General features: G+C 62.0%; 1 protein-coding gene across 1 annotated transcript in view; it reads right to left on the reverse strand.

The window, feature by feature from the left end:
* Positions 1 to 27933, reverse strand: part of LOC122555142 (inactive carboxypeptidase-like protein X2) — a 238991-nt gene that overhangs the window by 121751 nt on the left and 89307 nt on the right. The window contains exons 8-9 of the mRNA XM_087992293.1: positions 25635 to 25758; positions 25348 to 25544 (exon numbers count right to left, since the gene is read on the reverse strand). Coding sequence (XP_087848419.1) covers positions 25348 to 25544; positions 25635 to 25758 — 321 coding nt within the window. The remainder of the gene's footprint in view (positions 1 to 25347; positions 25545 to 25634; positions 25759 to 27933) is intronic.

Consider the following 27933-nt stretch of genomic DNA (forward strand, 5'->3'; position numbering starts at 1 on the left):
GTCTCTCTCCATTGCCCCCTCTCTCTGTCTCTCCCCGTTGCCCCCTCTCCCTCTGTCTCTCCCCATTGCCCCTCTCTCTCTGTCTCTCCCCATTGTCCCTCTCACTCTGTCTCTCCCCGTTCCCTCCCTCTCTCTCTCTCTCTCCCCGTTACCCCTCTCCCTCTCCCTCTCCCTCTCCCTCTGTCTCTCCCGTGCCACCCCCTCTCTCTCTCTGTCTGTCGCCCCCTGTTCCCCATCTCTCTCTGTCTCCCCCCGTTACCCCTCTCCCTCTCTCTCTGTCTTTCCCCGTTACCCTTCCCCCTCTCTCTCTGTCTCTCCCCGTTGCCCTCTCTCTCTCACTGTCTCTCCCCGTTGCCCCCTCTCCCTCTGTCTCTCCCCATTGCCCCTCTCTCTCTCTGTCTCTCCCCGTTGCCCCCTCTCCCTCGGTCTCTCCTCCTTGCCCTTCTCTCTGTCTCTTCCCGTTGCCCCTCTCTCTCTGTCTCTCCCCGTTAGCCCTCTCCGTCTCTCCCCGTTGACCCCCTCTGTCTCTCCCCATTGACCCCCTCTCTCTGTCTCTCCCCATTACCCCTCTCCCTCTCTCTCTCTCCCCATTGCCATCCCCTCTCTCCCTCTCTCTCTCCCCGTTGCCCCCCTCTCACTCTCCCCGTTGCCCCCTCTCTCTCTCTCTGTCTCTCCCCGTTACCCCTCTCCCTCTCTCTATGTCTCTCCCTGTTGCCCCTCTCCCTTTCTGTCTCTCCCCACTCCCCCCACTCTTTATGTCTCTCCCCATTCTCTCTCTCTCTCTACCCGTTCCCCCATTCTCTCTCTCTGTCGTTCCCTATTCCCCGCGCTCTCTGTCTCTCCCCGTTAACCCGCTCCCGCTCTCTCTAACTCACCCCGTTACCCCTCTCCCTCTGTCTCTTCCCATTGCTCCCCTCTCTGTCTCTCCCATTGCCCCTCTCTCTCTCTCTGTGTCTCCCCGTTACCCCTCTCTCTCTGTCTCTCCCCGTTACCCCTCCCCCCTCTCTCTGTCTCTCCCCATTGCCCCTCTCTCTCTCTGTCTCTCACCATTGCCCCTCTCTCTCTGTCTCTCACCATTGCCCCCCTCTCTCTGTCTCTCACCATTGCCCCCCTCTCTCTCTGTCTCTCCCCGTTACCCCTCTCCGTCTCACCCCGTTGACCCCCTCTGTCTCTCCCCGTTGACCCCCTCTGTCTCTCCCCGTTGCCCCCCCTCTCTTTCTCACCCCGTTGCCCCTCTCTCTCTCACTGTCTCTCCCCGTTGCCCCCTCTCCCTCTGTCTCGCCCCATTGCCCCCTCTGTGTCTCTCCCCGTTGCCCACTCTCCCTCTGTCTCTCCACATTGCCCCTCTCTCTCTGTATCTCCCCATTCCCCTCTCTCTCTGTCTCTCCCTGTTGCCACCCCGTCTCTCACCATTGTCCCCTCTCTCTGTCTCTCCCTGTTGCCCCTCTCTCTCTGTCTCTCCCTGTTGCCCCTCTCTCTCTGTCTCTCCCCATTGCCCCCTCTCCCTCTGTCTCTCCCCATTGCCCCTCTCTCTGTCTCTCCCCATTCCCCTCTCTCTCTGTCTCTCCCTGTTGCCCCCCTGTCTCTCCCCATTGCCCCCTCTCTCTGTCTCTCCCCGTTGCCCCCTCTCCCTCTGTCACTCCCCATTGCCCTTCTCTCTCTGTCTCTCCCCATTGCCCCTCTTTGTCTCTCCCTGTTGCCCCCCGTCTCTCCCCATTGCCCCCTCTCTCTGTCTCTCCCCGTTGCCCCCTCTCCCTCTGTCTCTCCCCGTTGCCCCTCTCTGTCTGTCTCTCCCCATTGTCCCTCTCTCTCTGTCTCTCCCTGTTCCCTCCCTCTCTCTCTCTCTCTCAGTTACCCCTCTCCCTCTCCCTCTGTCTCTCCCCAGTGCCACCCCCTCTCTCTCTCTCTGTCACTCCCTGTTCCCCCTCTCTCTCTGTCTCCCCCCGTTACCCCTCTCCCTCTCTCTGTCTCTCCCCGTTACCCTTCCCCCTCTCTCTCTGTCTCTCCCCGTTACTCCTCTCCGTCTCTCCCCGTTGATCCCCTCTGTCTCTCCCCGTTCCACCCCCCTCTCTCTGTCTCTCCCCGTTGCCCCTCTCTCTCTCTGTCTCTCCCCGTTGCCCCCTCTCCCTCGGTCTCTCCCCATTGCCCCTCTCTCTCTGTCTCTCCCCATTGTCCCTCTCTCTCTGTCTCTCCCTGTTCCCTCCCTCTCTCTCTCTCTCTCCCAGTTATCCCTCTCCCTCTCCCTCTGTCACTCCCCATTGCCCTTCTCTCTCTGTCTCTCCCCATTGCCCCTCTTTGTCTCTCCCTGTTGCCCCCCGTCTCTCCCCATTGCCCCCTCTCTCTGTCTCTCCCCGTTGCCCCCTCTCCCTCTGTCTCTCCCCGTTGCCCCTCTCTGTCTGTCTCTCCCCATTGTCCCTCTCTCTCTGTCTCTCCCTGTTCCCTCCCTCTCTCTCTCTCTCTCCAGTTACCCCTCTCCCTCTCCCTCTGTCTCTCCCCAGTGCCACCCCCTCTCTCTCTCTCTGTCACTCCCTGTTGCCCCTCTCTCTCTGTCTCCCCCCGTTACCCCTCTCCCTGTCTCTGTCTCTCCCCGTTACCCTTCCCCCTCTCTCTCTGTCTCTCCCCGTTACTCCTCTCCGTCTCTCCCCGTTGATCCCCTCTGTCTCTCCCCGTTGCACCCCCCTCTCTCTGTCTCTCCCCGTTGCCCCTCTCTCTCTCTGTCTCTCCCCATTGCCCCCTCTCCCTCGGTCTCTCCCCATTGCCCCTCTCTCTCTGTCTCTCCTCGTTGCCCCTCTCTGTCTCTCCTCGTTACCCCTCTCCCTCGGTCTCTCCTCGTTGCCTCTCTCTCTCTCTCCTCCTTGCCTCACTCTCTCTGTCACTCCCCCTGGCCCCTCTCTCTCTGTCTCTCACCATTGCCCCCTCTCTCTCTGTCTCTCCCCGTTACCCCTCTCCGTCTCTCCCCGTTGATCCCCTCTGTCTCTCCCCGTTGCACCCCCCTCTCTCTGTCTCTCACCATTGCCCCTCTCTCTCTCTGTCTCTCACCATTGCCCCTCTCTCTCTGTCTCTCACCATTGCCCCCCTCTGTCTCTCACCATTGCCCCCCTCTCTCTCTGTCTCTCCCCGTTACCCCTCTCCGTCTCACCCCGTTGACCCCCTCTGTCTCTCCCCGTTGACCCCCTCTGTCTCTCCCCGTTGCCCCCCCTCTCTTTCTCACCCCCGTTGCCCCTCTCTCTCTCACTGTCTCTCCCCGTTGCCCCCTCTCCCTCTGTCTCGCCCCATTGCCCCCTCTGTGTCTCTCCCCGTTGCCCACTCTCCCTCTGTCTCTCCACATTGCCCCTCTCTCTCTGTATCTCCCCATTCCCCTCTCTCTCTGTCTCTCCCTGTTGCCACCCCGTCTCTCACCATTGTCCCCTCTCTCTGTCTCTCCCTGTTGCCCCTCTCTCTCTGTCTCTCCCTGTTGCCCCTCTCTCTCTGTCTCTCCCCATTGCCCCCTCTCCCTCTGTCTCTCCCCATTGCCCCTCTCTCTGTCTCTCCCCATTCCCCTCTCTCTCTGTCTCTCCCTGTTGCCCCCCTGTCTCTCCCCATTGCCCCCTCTCTCCGTCTCTCCCCGTTGCCCCCTCTCCCTCTGTCACTCCCCATTGCCATTCTCTCTCTGTCTCTCCCCATTGCCCCTCTTTGTCTCTCCCTGTTGCCCCCTGTCTCTCCCCATTGCCCCCTCTCTCTGTCTCTCCCCGTTGCCCCCTCTCCCTCTGTCTCTCCCCGTTGCCCCTCTCTGTCTGTCTCTCCCCATTGTCCCTCTCTCTCTGTCTCTCCCTGTTCCCTCCCTCTCTCTCTCTCTCTCAGTTACCCCTCTCCCTCTCCCTCTGTCTCTCCCCAGTGCCACCCCCTCTCTCTCTCTCTGTCACTCCCTGTTCCCCCTCTCTCTCTGTCTCCCCCCGTTACCCCTCTCCCTCTCTCTGTCTCTCCCCGTTACCCTTCCCCCTCTCTCTCTGTCTCTCCCCGTTACTCCTCTCCGTCTCTCCCCGTTGATCCCCTCTGTCTCTCCCCGTTCCACCCCCCTCTCTCTGTCTCTCCCCGTTGCCCCTCTCTCTCTCTGTCTCTCCCCGTTGCCCCCTCTCCCTCGGTCTCTCCCCATTGCCCCTCTCTCTCTGTCTCTCCCCATTGTCCCTCTCTCTCTGTCTCTCCCTGTTCCCTCCCTCTCTCTCTCTCTCTCCCAGTTATCCCTCTCCCTCTCCCTCTGTCACTCCCCATTGCCCTTCTCTCTCTGTCTCTCCCCATTGCCCCTCTTTGTCTCTCCCTGTTGCCCCCCGTCTCTCCCCATTGCCCCCTCTCTCTGTCTCTCCCCGTTGCCCCCTCTCCCTCTGTCTCTCCCCGTTGCCCCTCTCTGTCTGTCTCTCCCCATTGTCCCTCTCTCTCTGTCTCTCCCTGTTCCCTCCCTCTCTCTCTCTCTCCCAGTTACCCCTCTCCCTCTCCCTCTGTCTCTCCCCAGTGCCACCCCCTCTCTCTCTCTCTGTCACTCCCTATTGCCCCTCTCTCTCTGTCTCCCCCCGTTACCCCTCTCCCTGTCTCTGTCTCTCCCCGTTACCCTTCCCCCTCTCTCTCTGTCTCTCCCCGTTACTCCTCTCCGTCTCTCCCCGTTGATCCCCTCTGTCTCTCCCCGTTGCACCCCCCTCTCTCTGTCTCTCCCCGTTGCCCCTCTCTCTCTCTGTCTCTCCCCATTGCCCCCTCTCCCTCGGTCTCTCCCCATTGCCCCTCTCTCTCTGTCTCTCCTCGTTGCCCCTCTCTCTCTGTCTCTCCCCGTTACCCCTCTCCCTCGGTCTCTCCTCGTTGCCTCTCTCTCTCTCTCCTCCTTGCCTCACTCTCTCTGTCACTCCCCCTGGCCCCTCTCTCTCTGTCTCTCACCATTGCCCCCCTCTCTCTCTGTCTCTCCCCGTTACCCCTCTCCGTCTCTCCCCGTTGATCCCCTCTGTCTCTCCCTGTTGCACCCCCCTCTCTCTGTCTCTCCCCGTTGCCCCTCTCTCTCTCTGTCTCTCCCCGTTGCCCCCTCTCCCTCGGTCTCTCCCCATTGACCCTCTCTCTCTGTCTCTCCCCATTGTCCCTCTCTCTCTGTCTCTCCCTGTTCCCTCCCTCTCTCTCTCTCTCTCCCAGTTATCCCTCTCCCTCTCCCTCTGTCACTCCCCATTGCCCTTCTCTCTCTGTCTCTCCCCATTGCCCCTCTTTGTCTCTCCCTGTTGCCCCCCGTCTCTCCCCATTGCCCCCTCTCTCTGTCTCTCCCCGTTGCCCCCTCTCCCTCTGTCTCTCCCCGTTGCCCCTCTCTGTCTGTCTCTCCCCATTGTCCCTCTCTCTCTGTCTCTCCCTGTTCCCTCCCTCTCTCTCTCTCTCCCAGTTACCCCTCTCCCTCTCCCTCTGTCTCTCCCCAGTGCCACCCCCTCTCTCTCTCTCTGTCACTCCCTGTTGCCCCTCTCTCTCTGTCTCCCCCCGTTACCCCTCTCCCTGTCTCTGTCTCTCCCCGTTACCCTTCCCCCTCTCTCTCTGTCTCTCCCCGTTACTCCTCTCCGTCTCTCCCCGTTGATCCCCTCTGTCTCTCCCCGTTGCACCCCCCTCTCTCTGTCTCTCCCCGTTGCCCCTCTCTCTCTCTGTCTCTCCCCATTGCCCCCTCTCCCTCGGTCTCTCCCCATTGCCCCTCTCCCTCTCTCCTCCTTGCCTCACTCTCTCTGTCACTCCCCCTGGCCCCTCTCTCTCTGTCTCTCACCATTGCCCCCCTCTCTCTCTGTCTCTCCCCGTTACCCCTCTCCGTCTTTCCCCGTTGACCCCCTCTGTCTCTCTCCGTTGCCCCCCCGTCTCTCCCCGTTGCCCCTCTCTCTCTGTCTCTCCCCATTGTCCCTCTCTCTCTGTCTCTCCCCATTCCCTCCCTCTCTCTCTCTCCCTGTTACCCTTCTCCCTCTCCCTCTGTCTCTCCCCAGTCCCACCCCCTCTCTCTCCCTCTGTTGCTCCCTGTTCCCCCTCCCTCTCTGTCTCTCCCCGTTACCCCTCTCACTCTCTCTGTCTCTCCCCGTTACCCTTCCCCCTCTCTCTCTGTCTCTCCCCGTTACCCCTCTCCCTCTCTCTCTGTCTCTCCCCGTTACCCTTCTCCCTCTCTCTCTGTATCTCCCCGTTGCCCCTCTCTCTCTGTCTCTCCCCGTTACCTCTCTCCCTCACTCTCTGTCTCTCCCCATTGCCCCCCTCTCTCTGTCTCTCCCCGTTACCCCTCTCCCTCTCTCTCTGGCTCTCCCCATTGCCCCCCTCTCTCTGTCTCTCCCCGTACCCTTCTCCCTCTCTCTCTCTCCCCTTGCCCCCCCTCTCCCTGTCTCTCCCCGTTACCCTTCCCCCTCTCTCTCTGTCTCTCCGCGTTACTCCTCTCCGTCTCTCCCCGTTGATCCCCTCTGTCTCTCCCCGTTGCACCCCCCTCTCTCTGTCTCTCCCCGTTGCCCCTCTCTCTCTCTATCTCTCCCCATTGCCCCCTCTCCCTCGGTCTCTCCCCATTGCCCCTCTCTCTCTGTCTCTCCCCATTGTCCCTCTCTCTCTGTCTCTCCCTGTTCCCTCCCTCTCTCTCTCTCTCTCTCCCAGTTATCCCTCTCCCTCTCCCTCTGTCACTCCCCATTGCCCTTCTCTCTCTGTCTCTCCCCATTGCCCCTCTTTGTCTCTCCCTGTTGCCCCCCGTCTCTCCCTGTTGCCCCCCGTCTCTCCCCATTGCCCCCTCTCTCTGTCTCTCCCCGTTGCCCCCTCTCCCTCTGTCTCTCCCCGTTGCCCCTCTCTGTCTGTCTCTCCCCATTGTCCCTCTCTCTCTGTCTCTCCCTGTTCCCTCCCTCTCTCTCTCTCTCTCCCAGTTACCCCTCTCCCTCTCCCTCTGTCTCTCCCCAGTGCCACCCCCTCTCTCTCTGTCACTCCCTGTTCCCCCTCTCTCTCTGTCTCCCCCCGTTACCCCTCTCCCTCTCTCTGTCTCTCCCCGTTACCCTTCCCCCTCTCTCTCTGTCTCTCCCCGTTACTCCTCTCCGTCTCTCCCCGTTGATCCCCTCTGTCTCTCCCCGTTGCACCCCCCTCTCTCTGTCTCTCCCCGTTGCCCCTCTCTCTCTCTCTGTCTCTCCCCGTTGCCCCCTCTCCCTCGGTCTCTCCCCATTGCCCCTCTCTCTCTGTCTCACCTCGTTGCCCCTCTCTCTCTGTCTCTCCCCGTTACCCCTCTCCCTCTCCCTCGGTCTCTCCTCGTTGCCTCTCTCTCTCTCTCCTCCTTGCCTCACTCTCTCTGTCACTCCCCTTGGCCCCTCTCTCTCTGTCTCTCACCATTGCCCCCCTCTCTCTCTGTCTCTCCCCGTTACCCCTCTCCGTCTTTCCCCGTTGACCCCCTCTGTCTCTCTCCGTTGCCCCCCCCGTCTCTCCCCGTTGCCCCTCTCTCTCTGTCTCTCCCCATTGTCCCTCTCTCTCTGTCTCTCCCCATTCCCTCCCTCTCTCTCTCTCCCCGTTACCCCTCTCCCTCTCCCTCTGTCTCTCCCCAGTCCCACCCCCTCTCTCTCCCTCTGTCGCTCCCTGTTCCCCCTCCCTCTCTGTCTCTCCCCGTTACCCCTCTCACTCTCTCTGTCTCTCCCCGTTACCCTTCCCCCTCTCTCTCTGTCTCTCCCCGTTACCCCTCTCCCTCTCTCTCTGTCTCTCCCCGTTACCCTTCTCCCTCTCTCTCTGTATCTCCCCGTTGCCCCTCTCTCTCTGTCTCTCCCCGTTACCTCTCTCCCTCACTCTCTGTCTCTCCCCATTGCCCCCCTCTCTCTGTCTCTCCCCGTTACCCCTCTCCCTCTCTCTGTGTCTCTCCCCATTGCCCCCCTCTCTCTGTCTCTCCCCGTTGCCCCCTCTCCCTCTGTCTCTCCCCATTGCCCCACTCTCTCTGTCTCTCGCTGTTGCCCCCACCATCTCTCCCCATTGCCCCCCTCTCTGTCTCTCCCCGTTGCCCCCTCTCCCTCTGTCTCTCCCCGTTGCCCCCTCTCCCTCTGTCTCTCCCCATTGCCCCCCTCTCTCTGTCTCTCCCCGTTACCCCTCTCCCTCTCTCTCTGTCTCTCCCCATTGCCCCCCTCTCTCTGTCTCTCCCCGTACCCTTCTCCCTCTCTCTCTCTCCCCTTGCCCCCCCTCTCCCTGTCTCTCCCCGTTACCCTTCCCCCTCTCTCTCTGTCTCTCCCCGTTACTCCTCTCCGTCTCTCCCCGTTGATCCCCTCTGTCTCTCCCCGTTGCACCCCCCTCTCTCTCTCTCTCCCCGTTGCCCCCTCTCCCTCGGTCTCTCCCCATTGCCCCCTCTCCCTCGGTCTCTCCCCATTGCCCCTCTCTCTCTGTCTCTCCCTGTTCCCTCCCTCTCTCTCTCTCTCTCCCAGTTATCCCTCTCCCTCTCCCTCTGTCACTCCCCATTGCCCTTCTCTCTCTGTCTCTCCCCATTGCCCCTCTTTGTCTCTCCCTGTTGCCCCCCGTCTCTCCCCTTCTCCCTCTCTCTCTCTCCCCTTGCCCCCCCTCTCCCTGTCTCTCCCCGTACCCTTCTCCCTCTCTCTGTCTCTCACCATTGTCCCCCTCTCTCTGTCTCTCCCCGTGCCCTTCTCCCTCTCTCTGTCTCTCACCATTGCCCCCCTCTCTCTGTCTCTCCCCCTACCCTTCTCCCTCTCTCTCTGTCTCTCCCCATTGCCCCCTCTCTCTCTGTCTCTCCCCGTAGCCCCCCCCCCTCTCTCTCTGACTCTCCCCATTGCCCCTGTCTCTCTCTCTCTCCCTCTCTCTATCGCTCCCCATACCCCCTCCCTCTCTCTGTATCTCCCCGTTGCCTCTCGCTCTCTCCCCATTGCCACCCCCTCTCTCTGTCTCTCCCCATTGTCCCTCTCTCTCTGTCTCTCCCTGTTGCCCCCCCCCTGTCTCTCCCCATTGCCTCATCCTCTCTCTCTCTCTGTCGCTCCCTGTTCCCCCCTCTCTCTTTCTCTCCACGTCACCCCTCTCCATCTCTCTCTTTCTCTCCACGTCACCCCTCTCCCTCACCCTGTCTCTCCCCATTGCCACCCCCCCTCTCTCTCTCTGTCTCTCCCCGTTCCCTCCCTCTCCCTCTGTCTCTCCCCATTGCCACCTCCTCTCTCTCTGTCGCTCCCCGTTACCCCTCCCCCCCCTCTCTCTCTCCCCATTGCCCCCCTCTCTCTGTCTTTCCCCGTACCCCACTCTCTCTCTCTCTGACTCTCCCCATTGCCCCTGTCTCTCACTCTCTCTCTCTGTCGCTCCCCATACCCCCTCCCTCTCTCTCTGTATCTCCCCGTTGCATCTCTGTCTCTCCCCATTGCCACCCCCTCTCTCTCTCTCTCCCCGTTGCCCCCCCTCTCTCCCTGTTGCACCCCCTCTCTGTCTCTCCCCGTGCCCTTCTCCCTCTCTCTCTGTCTCTCCCCATTGCCCCCTCTCTCTCTGTCTCTCCCCGTACCCCCCTCTCTCTCTCTGACTCTCCCCATTGCCCCTGTCTCTCTCTCTCTCTCTCTCTGTCGCTCCCCATACCCCCTCCCTCTCTCTGTATCTCCCCGTTGCCTCTCTCTCTCTCTCCCCATTGCCACCCCCCTCTCTCTCTCTCTCCCCGTTGCACCCCCTCTCTGTCTCTCCCCGTTTTCTCTCTCTCTCTCTCTCCCCGTTCCCCCTCTCTCTCTGTTGTTCCCTGTTCCCCGCTCTCTCTGTCTCTCCCCGTTACCCCTCTCCCTCTCTCTCTGTCTCTCCCCATTGACCCCCTCTCTCTGTCTCTCCCCGTTACCCCTCTCCCACTCTCTCTGTCTTTCCCCGTTACCCCTCTCCCTCTGTCTCTCCCCATTGCCCCTCTCTCTCTGTCTCTCCCCATTGTCCCTCTCTCTCTGTCTCTCCCCGTTCCCTCCCTCTCTCTCTCTCTCTCTCCGTTACCCCTCTCCCTCTCCCTCTGTCTCTCCCCAGTGCCACACCCTCTCTCTCTCTGTCGCTCCCTGTTCCCCCTCCCCCTCTCTCTCTCTGTCTCCCCCCGTTACCCCTCTCCTTCTCTCTCTGTCTCTCCCCGTTACCCTTCCCCCTCTCTCTCTGTCTCTCCCCGTTACCCCTCTCCGTCACGCCCCGTTGATCCCCTCTGTCTCTCCCCGTTGCACCCCTCTCTCTCTGTCTCTCCCCATTGCCCCCCTCTCTCTCTCTCTCTCCCCGTTGCCCCTCTCTCTCTCTCTGTCTCTCCCCGTTGCCCCCTCTCTCTCGGTCTCTCACCATTGCCCCCCTCTCTCTCTGTCTCTCCCCGTCCCCCCCCCCGTCTCTCCCCGTTCCCCCCCGTCTCTCCCCCCCCTCTCTCTGTCTGTCTCTCCCCGTTCCCTCCCTCTCTCTCTCTCCCAGTTACCCCTCTCCCTCTCCCTCTGTTTCTCCCCAGTGCCACCCCCTCTCTCTCTCTGTCGCTCCCTGTTCCCCCTCTCTCTCTGTCTCCCCCCGTTACCCCTCTCCCTCTGTCTCTCCCCGTTACCCTTCCCCCTCTCTCTCTGTCTCCCCGTTACCCCTCTCCGTCTCTCCCCGCTGATCCCCTCTGTCTCTCCCCGTTGCACCCCCCTCTCTCTCTCTGTCTCTCCCCGTTGCCCCCTCTCCCTCGGTCTCTCCCCATTGCCCCTCTCTCTCTGTCTCTCCCCATTGCCCCTCTCTCTCTGTCTCTCCCCGTTGACCCCTCTCCCTCTGTCTCTCCCCATTGCCCCTCTCTCTCTGTCTCTCCCCATTGCCCCTCTCTCTCTGTCTCTCCCCGTTGCCCCCTCTCCCTCGGTCTCTCCCCATTGCCCCTCTCTCTCTGTCTCTCCCCATTGCCTCTCTCTCTCTGTCTCTCCCCCTTGCCCCTCTCTCTCTGTCTCTCACCATTGCCCCGCTCTCTCTCTGTCTCTCCCCGTTACCCCTCTCCGTCTCTCCCCGTTGACCCCCTCTGTCTCTCCCCGTTGCCCCCCCCGTCTCTCCCCGTTGCCCCCCGTCTCTCCCCGTTGCCCCTCTCTCTCTCTCACTGTCTCTCCCCGTTGCCCCCTCTCCCTCTGTCTCTCCCCATTGCCCCCTCTCTCTGTGTCTCTCCCCGTTGCCCCCTCTCCCTCTGTCTCTCCCCATTGCCCCCCTCTCTCTGTCTCTCCCCATTGCCCCTCTCTCTCTGTCTCTCCCTGTTGCCCCTCTCTTTCTCACTGTCTCTCCCCGTTGCCCCCTCTCCCTCTGTCTCTCCCCATTGCCCCTCTCTCTCTGTCTCTCCCTGTTGCCCCCCTGTCTCTCCCCATTGCCCCCTCTCTCTGTCTCTCCCCGTTGCCCCCTCTCCCTCTGTCTCTCCCCATTGCCCCCTCTCTCTGTCTCTCCCCGTTGCCCCCTCTCTCTGTCTCTCCCCATTGCCCCACTCTCTCTGTCTCTCGCTGTTGCCCCCCCCATCTCTCCCCATTGCCCCCTCTCTCTGTCTCTCCCCGTTGCCCCCTCTCCCTCTGTCTCTCCCCGTTGCCCCTCTCTCTCTGTCTCTCCCCATTGCCCCCTCTCTCTGTCTCTCCCCGTTGCCCCCTCTCCCTCTGTCTCTCCCCATTGCCCCTCTCTCTCTGTCTCTCCCCATTGTCCCTCTCTCTCTGTTTCTCCCCGTTCCCTCCCTCTCTCTCTCTCCCTCTCCCTCTCCCTCTCCCCAGTGCCACCCCCTCTCTCTCCCTCTGTCGCTCCCTGTTCCCTCTCTCTCCGTCTCTCCCCGTTACCCCTCTCACTCTCTCTCTGTCTCTCCCCGTTACCCCTCTCCCTCTCTCTCTGTATCTCCCCGTTGCCCCCTCTCCCTCTGTCTCTCCCCATTGCCCCCTCTCTCTGTGTCTCTCCCCGTTGCCCCCTCTCCCTCTGTCTCTCCCCATTGCCCCCCTCTCTCTGTCTCTCCCCATTGCCCCTCTCTCTCTGTCTCCCCCCGTTACCCCTCTCCCTCTCTCTGTCTCTCCCCGTTACCCTTCCCCCTCTCTCTCTGTCTCTCCCCGTTACTCCTCTCCGTCTCTCCCCGTTGATCCCCTCTGTCTCTCCCCGTTGCACCCCCCTCTCTCTGTCTCTCCCCGTTGCCCCTCTCTCTCTCTCTGTCTCTCCCCGTTGCCCCCTCTCCCTCGGTCTCTCCCCATTGCCCCTCTCTCTCTGTCTCACCTCGTTGCCCCTCTCTCTCTGTCTCTCCCCGTTACCCCTCTCCCTCTCCCTCGGTCTCTCCTCGTTGCCTCTCTCTCTCTCTCCTCCTTGCCTCACTCTCTCTGTCACTCCCCTTGGCCCCTCTCTCTCTGTCTCTCACCATTGCCCCCCTCTCTCTCTGTCTCTCCCCGTTACCCCTCTCCGTCTTTCCCCGTTGACCCCCTCTGTCTCTCTCCGTTGCCCCCCCGTCTCTCCCCGTTGCCCCTCTCTCTCTGTCTCTCCCCATTGTCCCTCTCTCTCTGTCTCTCCCCATTCCCTCCCTCTCTCTCTCTCCCCGTTACCCCTCTCCCTCTCCCTCTGTCTCTCCCCAGTCCCACCCCCTCTCTCTCCCTCTGTCGCTCCCTGTTCCCCCTCCCTCTCTGTCTCTCCCCGTTACCCCTCTCACTCTCTCTGTCTCTCCCCGTTACCCTTCCCCCTCTCTCTCTGTCTCTCCCCGTTACCCCTCTCCCTCTCTCTCTGTCTCTCCCCGTTACCCTTCTCCCTCTCTCTCTGTATCTCCCCGTTGCCCCTCTCTCTCTGTCTCTCCCCGTTACCTCTCTCCCTCACTCTCTGTCTCTCCCCATTGCCCCCCTCTCTCTGTCTCTCCCCGTTACCCCTCTCCCTCTCTCTGTGTCTCTCCCCATTGCCCCCCTCTCTCTGTCTCTCCCCGTTGCCCCCTCTCCCTCTGTCTCTCCCCATTGCCCCACTCTCTCTGTCTCTCGCTGTTGCCCCCACCATCTCTCCCCATTGCCCCCCTCTCTGTCTCTCCCCGTTGCCCCCTCTCCCTCTGTCTCTCCCCATTGCCCCTCTCTCTCTGTCTCTCCCCATTGTCCCTCTCTCTCTGTCTCTCCCCATTCCCTCCCTCTCTCTCTCCCTGTTACCCCTCTCCCTCTCCCTCTGTCTCTCCCCAGTCCCACCCCCTCTCTCTCCCTCTGTCGCTCCCTGTTCCCCCTCCCTCTCTGTCTCTCCCCGTTACCCCTCTCACTCTCTCTGTCTCTCCCCGTTACCCTTCCCCCTCTCTCTCTGTCTCTCCCCATTACCCCTCTCCCTCTCTCTCTGTCTCTCCCCATTACCCTTCTCCCTCTCTCTCTGTATCTCCCCGTTGCCCCTCTCTCTCTGTCTCTCCCCGTTACCTCTCTCCCTCACTCTCTGTCTCTCCCCATTGCCCCCCTCTCTCTGTCTCTCCCCGTTACCCCTCTCCCTCTCTCTCTGTCTCTCCCCATTGCCCCCCTCTCTCTGTCTCTCCCCGTACCCTTCTCCCTCTCTCTCTCTCCCCTTGCCCCCCCTCTCCCTGTCTCTCCCCGTTACCCTTCCCCCTCTCTCTCTGTCTCTCCCCGTTACTCCTCTCCGTCTCTCCCCGTTGATCCCCTCTGTCTCTCCCCGTTGCACCCCCCTCTCTCTGTCTCTCCCCGTTGCCCCCTCTCCCTCGGTCTCTCCCCATTGCCCCCTCTCCCTCGGTCTCTCCCCATTGCCCCTCTCTCTCTGTCTCTCCCTGTTCCCTCCCTCTCTCTCTCTCTCTCCCAGTTATCCCTCTCCCTCTCCCTCTGTCACTCCGCATTGCCCTTCTCTCTCTGTCTCTCCCCATTGCCCCTCTTTGTCTCTCCCTGTTGCCCCCCGTCTCTCCCCTTCTCCCTCTCTCTCTCTCCCCTTGCCCCCCCTCTCCCTGTCTCTCCCCGTACCCTTCTCCCTCTCTCTGTCTCTCACCATTGCCCCCCTCTCTCTGTCTCTCCCCCTACCCTTCTCCCTCTCTCTCTGTCTCTCCCCATTGCCCCCTCTCTCTCTGTCTCTCCCCGTAGCCCCCCCCCCCTCTCTGACTCTCCCCATTGCCCCTGTCTCTCTCTCTCTCCCTCTCTCTATCGCTCCCCATACCCCCTCCCTCTCTCTGTATCTCCCCGTTGCCTCTCGCTCTCTCCCCATTGCCACCCCCTCTCTCTGTCTCTCCCCATTGTCCCTCTCTCTCTGTCTCTCCCTGTTGCCCCCCCCCCTGTCTCTCCCCATTGCCTCATCCTCTCTCTCTCTCTGTCGCTCCCTGTTCCCCCCTCTCTCTTTCTCTCCACGTCACCCCTCTCCATCTCTCTCTTTCTCTCCACGTCACCCCTCTCCCTCACCCTGTCTCTCCCCATTGCCACCCCCCTCTCTCTCTCTGTCTCTCCCCGTTCCCTCCCTCTCCCTCTGTCTCTCCCCATTGCCACCTCCTCTCTCTCTGTCGCTCCCCGTTACCCCTCCCCCCCTCTCTCTCTCTCCCCATTGCCCCCCTCTCTCTGTCTTTCCCCGTACCCCACTCTCTCTCTCTGACTCTCCCCATTGCCCCGTCTCTCACTCTCTCTCTCTGTCGCTCCCCATACCCCCTCCCTCTCTCTCTGTATCTCCCCGTTGCATCTCTCTCTCTCCCCATTGCCACCCCCTCTCTCTCTCTCTCCCCGTTGCCCCCCCTCTCTCCCTGTTGCCCCCCTCTCTCTGTCTCTCCCCGTGCCCTTCTCCCTCTCTCTCTGTCTCTCCCCATTGCCCCCTCTCTCTCTGTCTCTCCCCGTACCCCCCTCTCTCTCTCTGACTCTCCCCATTGCCCCTGTCTCTCTCTCTCTCTCTCTCTCTCTCTGTCGCTCCCCATACCCCCTCCCTCTCTCTGTATCTCCCCGTTGCCTCTCTCTCTCTCTCTCCCCATTGCCACCCCCCTCTCTCTCTCTCTCCCCGTTGCACCCCCTCTTTGTCTCTCCCCGCTCCCCCACTCTGTCTCTCCCCGTTTTCTCTCTCTCTCTCTCTCTCCCCGTTCCCCCTCTCTCTCTCTGTTGTTCCCTGTTCCCCGCTCTCTCTGTCTCTCCCCGTTACCCCTCTCCCTCTCTCTCTGTCTCTCCCCATTGACCCCCTCTCTCTGTCTCTCCCCGTTACCCCTCTCCCACTCTCTCTGTCTTTCCCCGTTACCCCTCTCCCTCTGTCTCTCCCCATTGCCCCTCTCTCTCTGTCTCTCCCCATTGTCCCTCTCTCTCTGTCTCTCCCCGTTCCCTCCCTCTCTCTCTCTCTCTCTCCGTTACCCCTCTCCCTCTCCCTCTGTCTCTCCCCAGTGCCACACCCTCTCTCTCTCTCTGTCGCTCCCTGTTCCCCCTCCCCCTCTCTCTCTGTCTCCCCCCGTTACCCCTCTCCTTCTCTCTCTGTCTCTCCCCGTTACCCTTCCCCCTCTCTCTCTGTCTATCCCCGTTACCCCTCTCCGTCACGCCCCGTTGATCCCCTCTGTCTCTCCCCGTTGCACCCCTCTCTCTCTGTCTCTCCCCATTGCCCCCCTCTCTCTCTCTCTCTCCCCGTTGCCCCTCTCTCTCTCTCTGTCTCTCCCCGTTGCCCCCTCTCTCTCGGTCTCTCACCATTGCCCCCCTCTCTCTCTGTCTCTCCCCGTCCCCCCCCCCGTCTCTCCCCGTTCCCCCCCGTCTCTCCCCCCCCCTCTCTGTCTGTCTCTCCCCGTTCCCTCCCTCTCTCTCTCTCCCAGTTACCCCTCTCCCTCTCCCTCTGTTTCTCCCCAGTGCCACCCCCTCTCTCTCTCTGTCGCTCCCTGTTCCCCCTCTCTCTCTGTCTCCCCCCGTTACCCCTCTCCCTCTGTCTCTCCCCGTTACCCTTCCCCCTCTCTCTCTGTCTCCCCGTTACCCCTCTCCGTCTCTCCCCGCTGATCCCCTCTGTCTCTCCCCGTTGCACCCCCCTCTCTCTCTCTGTCTCTCCCCGTTGCCCCCTCTCCCTCGGTCTCTCCCCATTGCCCCTCTCTCTCTGTCTCTCCCCATTGCCCCTCTCTCTCTGTCTCTCCCCGTTGACCCCTCTCCCTCTGTCTCTCCCCATTGCCCCTCTCTCTCTGTCTCTCCCCATTGCCCCTCTCTCTCTGTCTCTCCCCGTTGCCCCCTCTCCCTCGGTCTCTCCCCATTGCCCCTCTCTCTCTGTCTCTCCCCATTGCCTCTCTCTCTCTGTCTCTCCCCCTTGCCCCTCTCTCTCTGTCTCTCACCATTGCCCCGCTCTCTCTCTGTCTCTCCCCGTTACCCCTCTCCGTCTCTCCCCGTTGACCCCCTCTGTCTCTCCCCGTTGCCCCCCCCGTCTCTCCCCGTTGCCCCCCCGTCTCTCCCCGTTGCCCCTCTCTCTCTCTCACTGTCTCTCCCCGTTGCCCCCTCTCCCTCTGTCTCTCCCCATTGCCCCCTCTCTCTGTGTCTCTCCCCGTTGCCCCCTCTCCCTCTGTCTCTCCCCATTGCCCCCTCTCCCTCTGTCTCTCCCCATTGCCCCCCTCTCTCTGTCTCTCCCCATTGCCCCTCTCTCTCTGTCTCTCCCCATTGCCCCTCTCTTTCTCACTGTCTCTCCCCGTTGCCCCCTCTCCCTCTGTCTCTCCCCATTGCCCCTCTCTCTCTGTCTCTCCCTGTTGCCCCCCTGTCTCTCCCCATTGCCCCCTCTCTCTGTCTCTCCCCGTTGCCCCCTCTCCCTCTGTCTCTCCCCATTGCCCCCTCTCTCTGTCTCTCCCCGTTGCCCCCTCTCTCTGTCTCTCCCCATTGCCCCACTCTCTCTGTCTCTCGCTGTTGCCCCCCCCCATCTCTCCCCATTGCCCCCTCTCTCTGTCTCTCCCCGTTGCCCCCTCTCCCTCTGTCTCTCCCCGTTGCCCCTCTCTCTCTGTCTCTCCCCATTGCCCCCTCTCTCTGTCTCTCCCCGTTGCCCCCTCTCCCTCTGTCTCTCCCCATTGCCCCTCTCTCTCTGTCTCTCCCCATTGTCCCTCTCTCTCTGTTTCTCCCCGTTCCCTCCCTCTCTCTCTCTCCCTCTCCCTCTCCCTCTCCCCATAGGCCACCCCCTCTCTCTCCCTCTGTCGCTCCCTGTTCCCTCTCTCTCTGTCTCTCCCCGTTACCCCTCTCACTCTCTCTCTGTCTCTCCCCGTTACCCCTCTCCCTCTCTCTCTGTATCTCCCCGTTGCCCCCCTCTCCCTCTGTCTCTCCCCATTGCCCCCTCTCTCTGTGTCTCTCCCCGTTGCCCCCTCTCCCTCTGTCTCTCCCCATTGCCCCCCTCTCTCTGTCTCTCCCCATTGCCCCTCTCTCTCTGTCTCTCCCCGTTACCCTTCCCCCTCTCTCTCTGTCTCTCCCCGTTACTCCTCTCCGTCTCTCCCCGTTGATCCCCTCTGTCTCTCCCCGTTGCACCCCCCTCTCTCTGTCTCTCCCCGTTGCCCCTCTCTCTCTCTCTGTCTCTCCCCGTTGCCCCCTCTCCCTCGGTCTCTCCCCATTGCCCCTCTCTCTCTGTCTCACCTCGTTGCCCCTCTCTCTCTGTCTCTCCCCGTTACCCCTCTCCCTCTCCCTCGGTCTCTCCTCGTTGCCTCTCTCTCTCTCTCCTCCTTGCCTCACTCTCTCTGTCACTCCCCTTGGCCCCTCTCTCTCTGTCTCTCACCATTGCCCCCCTCTCTCTCTGTCTCTCCCCGTTACCCCTCTCCGTCTTTCCCCGTTGACCCCCTCTGTCTCTCTCCGTTGCCCCCCCGTCTCTCCCCGTTGCCCCTCTCTCTCTGTCTCTCCCCATTGTCCCTCTCTCTCTGTCTCTCCCCATTCCCTCCCTCTCTCTCTCTCCCCGTTACCCCTCTCCCTCTCCCTCTGTCTCTCCCCAGTCCCACCCCCTCTCTCTCCCTCTGTCGCTCCCTGTTCCCCCTCCCTCTCTGTCTCTCCCCGTTACCCCTCTCACTCTCTCTGTCTCTCCCCGTTACCCTTCCCCCTCTCTCTCTGTCTCTCCCCGTTACCCTTCTCCCTCTCTCTCTGTATCTCCCCGTTGCCCCTCTCTCTCTGTCTCTCCCCGTTACCTCTCTCCCTCACTCTCTGTCTCTCCCCATTGCCCCCCTCTCTCTGTCTCTCCCCGTTACCCCTCTCCCTCTCTCTGTGTCTCTCCCCATTGCCCCCCTCTCTCTGTCTCTCCCCGTTGCCCCCTCTCCCTCTGTCTCTCCCCATTGCCCCACTCTCTCTGTCTCTCGCTGTTGCCCCCACCATCTCTCCCCATTGCCCCCCTCTCTGTCTCTCCCCGTTGCCCCCTCTCCCTCTGTCTCTCCCCATTGCCCCTCTCTCTCTGTCTCTCCCCATTGTCCCTCTCTCTCTGTCTCTCCCCATTCCCTCCCTCTCTCTCTCCCTGTTACCCCTCTCCCTCTCCCTCTGTCTCTCCCCAGTCCCACCCCCTCTCTCTCCCTCTGTCGCTCCCTGTTCCCCCTCCCTCTCTGTCTCTCCCCGTTACCCCTCTCACTCTCTCTGTCTCTCCCCGTTACCCTTCCCCCTCTCTCTCTGTCTCTCCCCGTTACCCCTCTCCCTCTCTCTCTGTCTCTCCCCATTACCCTTCTCCCTCTCTCTCTGTATCTCCCGTTGCCCCTCTCTCTCTGTCTCTCCCCGTTACCTCTCTCCCTCACTCTCTGTCTCTCCCCATTGCCCCCCTCTCTCTGTCTCTCCCCGTTACCCCTCTCCCTCTCTCTCTGTCTCTCCCCATTGCCCCCCTCTCTCTGTCTCTCCCCGTACCCTTCTCCCTCTCTCTCTCTCCCCTTGCCCCCCCTCTCCCTGTCTCTCCCCGTTACCCTTCCCCCTCTCTCTCTGTCTCTCCCCGTTACTCCTCTCCGTCTCTCCCCGTTGATCCCCTCTGTCTCTCCCCGTTGCACCCCCCTCTCTCTGTCTCTCCCCGTTGCCCCCTCTCCCTCGGTCTCTCCCCATTGCCCCCTCTCCCTCGGTCTCTCCCCATTGCCCCTCTCTCTCTGTCTCTCCCTGTTCCCTCCCTCTCTCTCTCTCTCTCCCAGTTATCCCTCTCCCTCTCCCTCTGTCACTCCGCATTGCCCTTCTCTCTCTGTCTCTCCCCATTGCCCCTCTTTGTCTCTCCCTGTTGCCCCCCGTCTCTCCCCTTCTCCCTCTCTCTCTCTCCCCTTGCCCCCCCTCTCCCTGTCTCTCCCCGTACCCTTCTCCCTCTCTCTGTCTCTCACCATTGTCCCCCTCTCTCTGTCTCTCCCCGTGCCCTTCTCCCTCTCTCTGTCTCTCACCATTGCCCCCCTCTCTCTGTCTCTCCCCCTACCCTTCTCCCTCTCTCTCTGTCTCTCCCCATTGCCCCCTCTCTCTCTGTCTCTCCCCGTAGCCCCCCCCCCTCTCTCTGACTCTCCCCATTGCCCCTGTCTCTCTCTCTCTCCCTCTCTCTATCGCTCCCCATACCCCCTCCCTCTCTCTGTATCTCCCCGTTGCCTCTCGCTCTCTCCCCATTGCCACCCCCTCTCTCTGTCTCTCCCCATTGTCCCTCTCTCTCTGTCTCTCCCTGTTGCCCCCCCCCTGTCTCTCCCCATTGCCTCATCCTCTCTCTCTCTCTGTCGCTCCCTGTTCCCCCCTCTCTCTTTCTCTCCACGTCACCCCTCTCCATCTCTCTCTTTCTCTCCACGTCACCCCTCTCCCTCACCCTGTCTCTCCCCATTGCCACCCCCCCTCTCTCTCTCTGTCTCTCCCCGTTCCCTCCCTCTCCCTCTGTCTCTCCCCATTGCCACCTCCTCTCTCTCTGTCGCTCCCCGTTACCCCTCCCCCCCTCTCTCTCTCTCCCCATTGCCCCCCTCTCTCTGTCTTTCCCCGTACCCCACTCTCTCTCTCTGACTCTCCCCATTGCCCCTGTCTCTCACTCTCTCTCTCTGTCGCTCCCCATACCCCCTCCCTCTCTCTCTGTATCTCCCCGTTGCATCTCTCTCTCTCCCCATTGCCACCCCCTCTCTCTCTCTCTCCCCGTTGCCCCCCCTCTCTCCCTGTTGCCCCCCTCTCTCTGTCTCTCCCCGTGCCCTTCTCCCTCTCTCTCTGTCTCTCCCCATTGCCCCCTCTCTCTCTGTCTCTCCCCGTACCCCCCTCTCTCTCTCTGACTCTCCCCATTGCCCCTGTCTCTCTCTCTCTCTCTCTCTCTCTCTCTCTCTGTCGCTCCCCATACCCCCTCCCTCTCTCTGTATCTCCCCGTTGCCTCTCTCTCTCTCTCTCCCCATTGCCACCCCCCTCTCTCTCTCTCTCTCCCCGTTGCACCCCCTCTTTGTCTCTCCCCGCTCCCCCACTCTGTCTCTCCCCGTTTTCTCTCTCTCTCTCTCTCTCCCCGTTCCCCCTCTCTCTCTCTGTTGTTCCCTGTTCCCCGCTCTCTCTGTCTCTCCCCGTTACCCCTCTCCCTCTCTCTCTGTCTCTCCCCATTGACCCCCTCTCTCTGTCTCTCCCCGTTACCCCTCTCCCACTCTCTCTGTCTTTCCCCGTTACCCCTCTCCCTCTGTCTCTCCCCATTGCCCCTCTCTCTCTGTCTCTCCCCATTGTCCCTCTCTCTCTGTCTCTCCCCGTTCCCTCCCTCTCTCTCTCTCTCTCTCCGTTACCCCTCTCCCTCTCCCTCTGTCTCTCCCCAGTGCCACACCCTCTCTCTCTCTCTGTCGCTCCCTGTTCCCCCTCCCCCTCTCTCTCTGTCTCCCCCCGTTACCCCTCTCCTTCTCTCTCTGTCTCTCCCCGTTACCCTTCCCCCTCTCTCTCTGTCTCTCCCCGTTACCCCTCTCCGTCACGCCCCGTTGATCCCCTCTGTCTCTCCCCGTTGCACCCCTCTCTCTCTCTCTCTCCCCGTTGCCCCTCTCTCTCTCTCTCTCTCCCCGTTGCCCCTCTCTCTCTCTCTGTCTCTCCCCGTTGCCCCCTCTCTCTCAGTCTCTCACCATTGCCCCCCTCTCTCTCTGTCTCTCCCCGTCTCTCCCCGTTCCCCCCCGTCTCTCCCCCCCCCTCTCTCTGTCTGTCTCTCCCCGTTCCCTCCCTCTCTCTCTCTCCCAGTTACCCCTCTCCCTCTCCCTCTGTTTCTCCCCAGTGCCACCCCCTCTCTCTCTCTGTCGCTCCCTGTTCCCCCTCTCTCTCTGTCTCCCCCCGTTACCCCTCTCCCTCTGTCTCTCCCCGTTACCCTTCCCCCTCTCTCTCTGTCTCCCCGTTACCCCTCTCCGTCTCTCCCCGCTGATCCCCTCTGTTTCTCCCCGTTGCACCCCCCTCTCTCTCTCTGTCTCTCCCCGTTGACCCCTCTCCCTCTGTCTCTCCCCATTGCCCCTCTCTCTCTGTCTCTCCCCATTGCCCCTCTCTCTCTGTCTCTCCCCGTTGCCCCCTCTCCCTCGGTCTCTCCCCATTGCCCCTCTCTCTCTGTCTCTCCCCATTGCCCCTCTCTCTCTGTCTCTCCCCGTTGCCCCCTCTCCCTCGGTCTCTCCCCATTGCCCCTCTCTCTCTGTCTCTCCCCATTGCCTCTCTCTCTCTGTCTCTCCCCCTTGCCCCTCTCTCTCTGTCTCTCACCATTGCCCCGCTCTCTCTCTGTCTCTCCCCGTTACCCCTCTCCGTCTCTCCCCGTTGACCCCCTCTGTCTCTCACCATTGCCCCCCCCGTCTCTCCCCGTTGCCCCCCCGTCTCTCCCCGTTGCCCCTCTCTCTCTCTCACTGTCTCTCCCCGTTGCCCCCTCTCCCTCTGTCTCTCCCCATTGCCCCCTCTCTCTGTGTCTCTCCCCGTTGCCCCCTCTCCCTCTGTCTCTCCCCATTGCCCCCCTCTCTCTGTCTCTCCCCATTGCCCCTCTCTCTCTGTCTCTCCCTGTTGCCCCTCTCTCTCTCACTGTCTCTCCCCGTTGCCCCTCTCCCTCTGTCTCTCCCCATTGCCCCTCTCTCTCTGTCTCTCCCTGTTGCCCCCCTGTCTCTCCCCATTGCCCCCTCTCTCTGTCTCTCCCCATTGCCCCCTCTCCCTCTGTCTCTCCCCATTGCCCCCTCTCTCTCTGTCTCTCCCCATTGCCCCCTCTCTCTGTCTCTCCCTGTTGCCCCCCTGTCTCTCCCCATTGCCCCCTCTCTCTGTCTCTCCCCGTTGCCCCCTCTCCCTCTGTCTCTCCCCATTGCCCCCTCTCTCTGTCTCTCCCCGTTGCCCCCTCTCTCTGTCTCTCCCCATTGCCCCACTCTCTCTGTCTCTCGCTGTTGCCCCCCCCATCTCTCCCCATTGCCCCCTCTCTCTGTCTCTCCCCGTTGCCCCCTCTCCCTCTGTCTCTCCCCGTTGCCCCTCTCTCTCTGTCTCTCCCCATTGCCCCCTCTCTCTGTCTCTCCCCGTTGCCCCCTCTCCCTCTGTCTCTCCCCGTTGCCCCTCTCTCTCTGTCTCTCCCCATTGTCCCTCTCTCTCTGTCTCTCCCCGTTCCCTCCCTCTCTCTCTCTCCCTCTCCCTCTCCCCAGTGCCACCCCCTCTCTCTCCCTCTGTCGCTCCCTGTTCCCTCTCTCTCTGTCTCTCCCCGTTACCCCTCTCACTCTCTCTCTGTCTCTCCCCGTTACCCCTCTCCCTCTCTCTCTGTATCTCCCCGTTGCCCCCTCTCCCTCTGTCTCTCCCCATTGCCCCCTCTCTCTGTGTCTCTCCCCGTTGCCCCCTCTCCCTCTGTCTCTCCCCATTGCCCCCCTCTCTCTGTCTCTCCCCATTGCCCCCTCTCTCTGTGTCTCTCCCCGTTGCCCCCTCTCCCTCTGTCTCTCCCCATTGCCCCCCTCTCTCTGTCTCTCCCCATTGCCCCTCTCTCTCTGTCTCTCCCTGTTGCCCCTCTCTCTCTCTCTGTCTCTCCCCGTTGCCCCCTCTCCCTCTGTCTCTCCCCATTGCCCCTCTCTCTCTGTCTCTCCCTGTTGCCCCCCTGTCTCTCCCCATTGCCCCCTCTCTCTGTCTCTCCCCGTTGCCCCCTCTCCCTCTGTCTCTCCCCATTGCCCCACTCTCTCTGTCTCTCGCTGTTGCCCCCCCCATCTCTCCCCATTGCCCCCTCTCTCTGTCTGTCCCCGTTGCCCCCTCTCCCTCTGTCACTCCCCGTTGCCCCTCTCTCTCTGTCTCTCCCCAATGTCCCTCTCTCTCTCCCTCTCCCTCTCCCTCTCCCCAGTGCCACCCCCTCTCTCTCCCTCTGTCGCTCCCTGTTCCCTCTCTCTCTGTCTCTCCCCGTTACCCCTCTCACTCTCTCTCTGTCTCTCCCCGTTACCCCTCTCCCTCTCTCTCTGTATCTCCCCGTTGCCCCTCTCTCTCTGTCTCTCCCCGTTACCTCTCTCCCTCTCTCTCTGTCTCTCCCCATTGCCCCCCTCTCTCTGTCTCTCCCAGTTACTGCTCTCCCTCTCTCTCTGTCTCTCCCCATTGCCCCCCTCTCTCTGTCTCTCTCCCCGTAGCCACCCCCTCTCTCTCTCTGTCTCTCCCCATTGCCCCCCTCTCTCTGTCTCTCTCCCCGTAGCCACCCCCTCTCTCTCTCTGACTCTCCCCATTGCCCCTGTCTCTCTCTCTCTCTCCCTCTCTGTTGCTCCCCATACCTCCTCCCTCTCTCTGTATCTCCCCGTTGCCTCTCTCTCTCTCCCCATTGCCACCCCCTCTCTCTCTCTCTCTCTCCCTGTTGCCCCCCCTCTCTCTCTCTCTCTGTCTCTCCCCGCTCCCCCACTCTCTCTGTCTCTGCCTCTCCCCATTGACCCCCTCTCTCTGTCTCTCCCCGTTACCCCTCTCCCACTCTCTCTGTCTTTCCCCGTTACCTCTCTCCCTCTCTCTCTCTGTCTCTCCCCATTGACCCCCTCTCTCTGTCTCTCCCCATTACCCCTCTCCCTCTCTCTCTGTCTCTCCCCGTTACCCCTCTCCCCCTCTCTCTGTCTCTCCCCATTGCCCCCCTCTCTCTGTCTTTCCCCGTACCCCACTCTCTCTCTCTCTGACTCTCCCCATTGCCCCGTCTCTCTCTCTCTCTCTCTCTGTCGCTCCCCATACCCCCTCCCTCTCTCTCTGTATCTCCCCGTTGCCTCTCTCTCTCTCTCCCCATTGCCAGCCCCTCTCTCTCTCTCTCTCTCTCTCTCCCCGTTGCCCCCCCCCTCTCTCCCTGTTGCCCCCCTCCTCTCCCCCTTTCTCTGTCTCTCCTCGTACCCCCCTCTCTCTGTCTCTGACTCTCCCCATTGCCCCTGTCTCTCTCTCTCTCTCTGTATCTCCCCGTTGCCTCTCTCTCTCACTCCCCATTGCCCCCTCTCTCTCTCTCTCTCTCTCTCTCTGTCTCTCCCCGTTACCCCTCTCCCTCTCTCTATGTCTCTCCCTGTGGCCCCTCTCCCTTTCTGTCTCTCCCCGCTCCCCCCACTCTCTATGTCTCTCCCCGTTCCCCCTCTCTCTCTCTCTGTCTCTCCTCATTGCCACCCCTCTCTCTCTCTGTCGTTCCCGGTTCCCCGCTCTCTCTGTCTCTCCCCATTGCCCCTCTCTCTCCCTGTTTCTCCCCGTTCCCTCCCTCTCTCTGTCTCTCCCCATTGCCTCCTCCTCTCTCTCTCTCTGTCGCTCCCTGTTCCCCCTCTCTGTCTGTCTCTCCCCGTTACCCCTCTCCCTCTCTCTCTGTCTTTCCCCGTTACCCTTCCCCCTCTCTCTGTCTCTCCCCGTTACCCCTCTCCCTCTCTCTGTCTCTCCCCATTGCCCCCCTCTCTCTGTCTCTCCCCATTGCCCCTCTCTCTGTCTCTCCCTGTTACCCCACTCTCTGTCTCTCCCCATTCCCTCCTCTCTCTCAGTTTCTCCCCATTCCCCACCCCCGTTGCCCCTCTCTCTCTCTCTCCCCGTTCCCCCCTCTCTCTCTCTCCCCCTCCCTGTTCCCCCCCTCTCTCTCCCTGTTGCCCCTCTCTCTCTCTGTCCCTCCCCATTGCCCCTCTCTCTCTCCCCGTTGCCCCCTCTCTGTCTCTCCCCATTGCCCCTCTCTCTTTCTCCCCGTTGCCCCCCCTCTCTCACCCCGTTCCCCCCTCTCTCACTCTCTTTCTCCCGTTCCTGCCCCCCTCTCTCTCCCGTTGCCCCCCTCCCTCTCTCCCCATTGCCCCCTCTCTGTCTCTCCCCGTTGCCTCTCTCTCTCTCTCTCCCTGTTGCCCCTCTTTCTCTGTCTCTCCCCGTTACCTCTCTCTCTCTTTCTCTCTCCCCCCGTCTCTCCCCGTTCCCCCCCGTCTCTCCCCGTTTCCCCCGTCTCTCCACGTTCCCCCCCGTCTCTCCCCCCCGTCTCTCCCCGTCTCTCCCCGTCCCGTCCCCCTGTCCCCCCCCTGTCTCTCCCCCCCCCCCGTCTCTCCCCGTCCCCCCCGTCTCTCCCTGTTTCCCCCCGTCTCTCCACGTTCCCCCCCGTCTCTCCCCGTCTCTCCCCGTCCCGTCTCCCCGTCCCCCCCCCCGTCTCTCCCCGTCCCCCCCCGTCTCTCCCCCCTGTCTCTCCCCGCCCCCCCCGCCCCCCTCCCCCCCCCCCCCCACCCCTGCGTACCAGTTGATGTGCGATTTCGTATCCGTCCGGGTTCATGGAGGGGAGGAGGTGGATGCGGGTGTTATGAATCAGCTCTACGATGCGAGGCTCTTGCAGCAGGTATTGCTGACACAGGTACTGCATCAGGAGGATCAGGAGATCCCGTCCCAGGACCTCATTCCCGTGCATTCCCGCAACGTAGCGAAACTCCGGCTCTCCTGAAAAATCCAAGCACAGGCCGTCCAGCAGCCACAATTCACAGGGACCTTCGGATAAAATTACCAAAGACTATCCCGACTCACTCTTACCCAGCTCATGGACTCCTGGTTTGTCAGATATCTCCAGCACGTAGAGTTTGAGACCCCGGTAACTTTTGCCGATGCTGTAAATCCTAGTGATGGATGGGCATTTTCTGTGAACCTCCCTCATCACCTTCAGACACGGAGAGAGAGAGACAACCAACAGCACAATGAGGAACACCATCACACCATCACCACATCCTGCTCCAGGTACAAAGCACCAAACCACACCCCCTGGACACCAAGCCCCTCCCCTGGACACCAAGCCCCTCCCCTGGACACCAAGCCCCTCCCCTGGACACCAATCTCCTCCCCTGGACACCAAGCCCCTCCCCTGAACACCAAGCCCCTCCCCTGGACACCAAGCCCCTCCCCTGAACACCAAGCCCCTCCCCTGGACACTAATCTCCTCCCCGGGACACCAAGCCCCTCCCCTGGACACCAAACCCCTCCCCTGAACACCAAGCTCCTCCCCTGGACATCAAACCCCTCCCCTGGACACCAAACCACACCCCTGGACACCAAGCCCCTCCCCTGGAAAGCAAGCCCCTCCCCTGGACACCAAGCTCCTCCCCTGGACACCAAGCTCCACCCCTGGACACCAAGCCCCTCCCCTGGACACCAATCTCCTCCCCTGGACACCAAGCTCCACCCCTGGACACCAAACCCCTCCCCTGAACACCAAGCCCCTCCACTGGACACCAAGCTCCTCCCCTGGACACAAAACCCCTCCCCTGGACACCAAACCACACCCCTGGACACCAGGCCCCTCCCCTGGAAAGCAAGCCCCTCCCCTGGACACCAAGCTCCTCCCCTGGACACCAAGCCCCTCCCCTGAACACCAAGCCCCTCCCCTGGACACCAAGCCCCTCCCCTGGACACCAAACCCCTCCCCTGAACACCAAGCCCCGCCCCTGGACACCAAGCTCCTCCCCTGGACACCAAGCCCCTCCCCTGAACACCAAGCCCCTCCCCTGGACACCAAGCCCCACCCCTGGACACCAAACCCCTCCCCTGAACACCAAGCCCCTCCCCTGGACACCAATCCCCTCCCCTGGGCACCAAACCACACACCTGGACACCAAGCCCCTCCCCTGGACACCAAGCCCCTCCCCTGAACACCAAGCCCCGCCCCTGGACACCAAGCCCCTCCCCTGAACACCAAGCCCCTCCCCTGGACACCAAGACCCTCCCCTGGACACCAAACCCCTCCCCTGAACACCAAGCCCCGCCCCTGGACACCAAGCTCCTCCCCTGGACACCAAGACCCTCCCCTGGACACCAAGCCCCTCCCCTGGACACCAAGCCCCTCCCCTGGACACCAAACCACACACCTGGATACCAAACACCTCCCCTGGACACCAAGCCCCTCCCCTGAACACCATGCCCCTCCCCTGAACACCAAGCCCCTCCCCTGCACACCAAACCACACATCTGGACACCAAACACCTCCCCTGGACACCAAGCCCCTCCCCTGGACACCAAACCCCTCCCCGGACACCAAGCCCCTCCCCTGGACACCAATCCCCTCCCCTGGACACCAAGCCCCTCCTCTGGACACCAAGTCCCTCCCCTGGACACCAAACCCCTCCCCTGGACACCAATCCCCTCCCCTGGACACCAAGCCCCTCCCCTGGACACCAAGCCCCTCCTCTGGACACCAAGTCCCTCCCCTGGACACCAAACCCCTCCCCTGAACACCAAGCCCCTCCCCTGAACACCAAGCCCCTCCCCTGGACACCAAACCCCTCCCCTGGACACCAAGCCCCTCCCCTGGACACCAAACCCCTCCACTGGACACCAAGCCCCTCCCCTGGACACCAAGCCCCTCCCCTGGACACCAAGTCCCTCCCCTGGACACCAAACCCCTCCCCTGAACACCAAGTCCCTCCCCTGGACACCAAACCCCTCCCCTGGACACCAAGCCCCACCCCTGGACACCAATCCCCTCCCCTGGATACCAAGCCACACCCCTGGACACCAAGCCCCTCCCCTGGACAACAAGCCCCACCCCTGGACACCAATCCCCTCTCCTGGATACCAAGCCCTTCCCCTGGATACCAAGCCCCTACCCTGGATACCAAGCCCCTCCCCTAAATACCAATCCCCTCTCCTGGATACCAAGCCCTTCCCCTGGATACCAAGCCCCTCCCCTGGATACCAAGCTCCTCCCCTGGATACCAAGCTCCTCCCCTGGATACTAAGCCCTTCCCCTGGACACCAACTCCTCCTCTGGATACCAATACCCTCCCCTGGACACCAAGCCCTTCCCCTGGATACCAAGCCGCTCCCCTGGATACCAAGCCCT

The sequence above is a fragment of the Chiloscyllium plagiosum genome, unplaced genomic scaffold (genome assembly GCF_037043375.1).
Source record: "Chiloscyllium plagiosum isolate Xiang-an unplaced genomic scaffold, Cpla_swu_hap1 HiC_scaffold_1, whole genome shotgun sequence".
Taxonomy (NCBI): Eukaryota; Metazoa; Chordata; class Chondrichthyes; order Orectolobiformes; family Hemiscylliidae; genus Chiloscyllium; species Chiloscyllium plagiosum.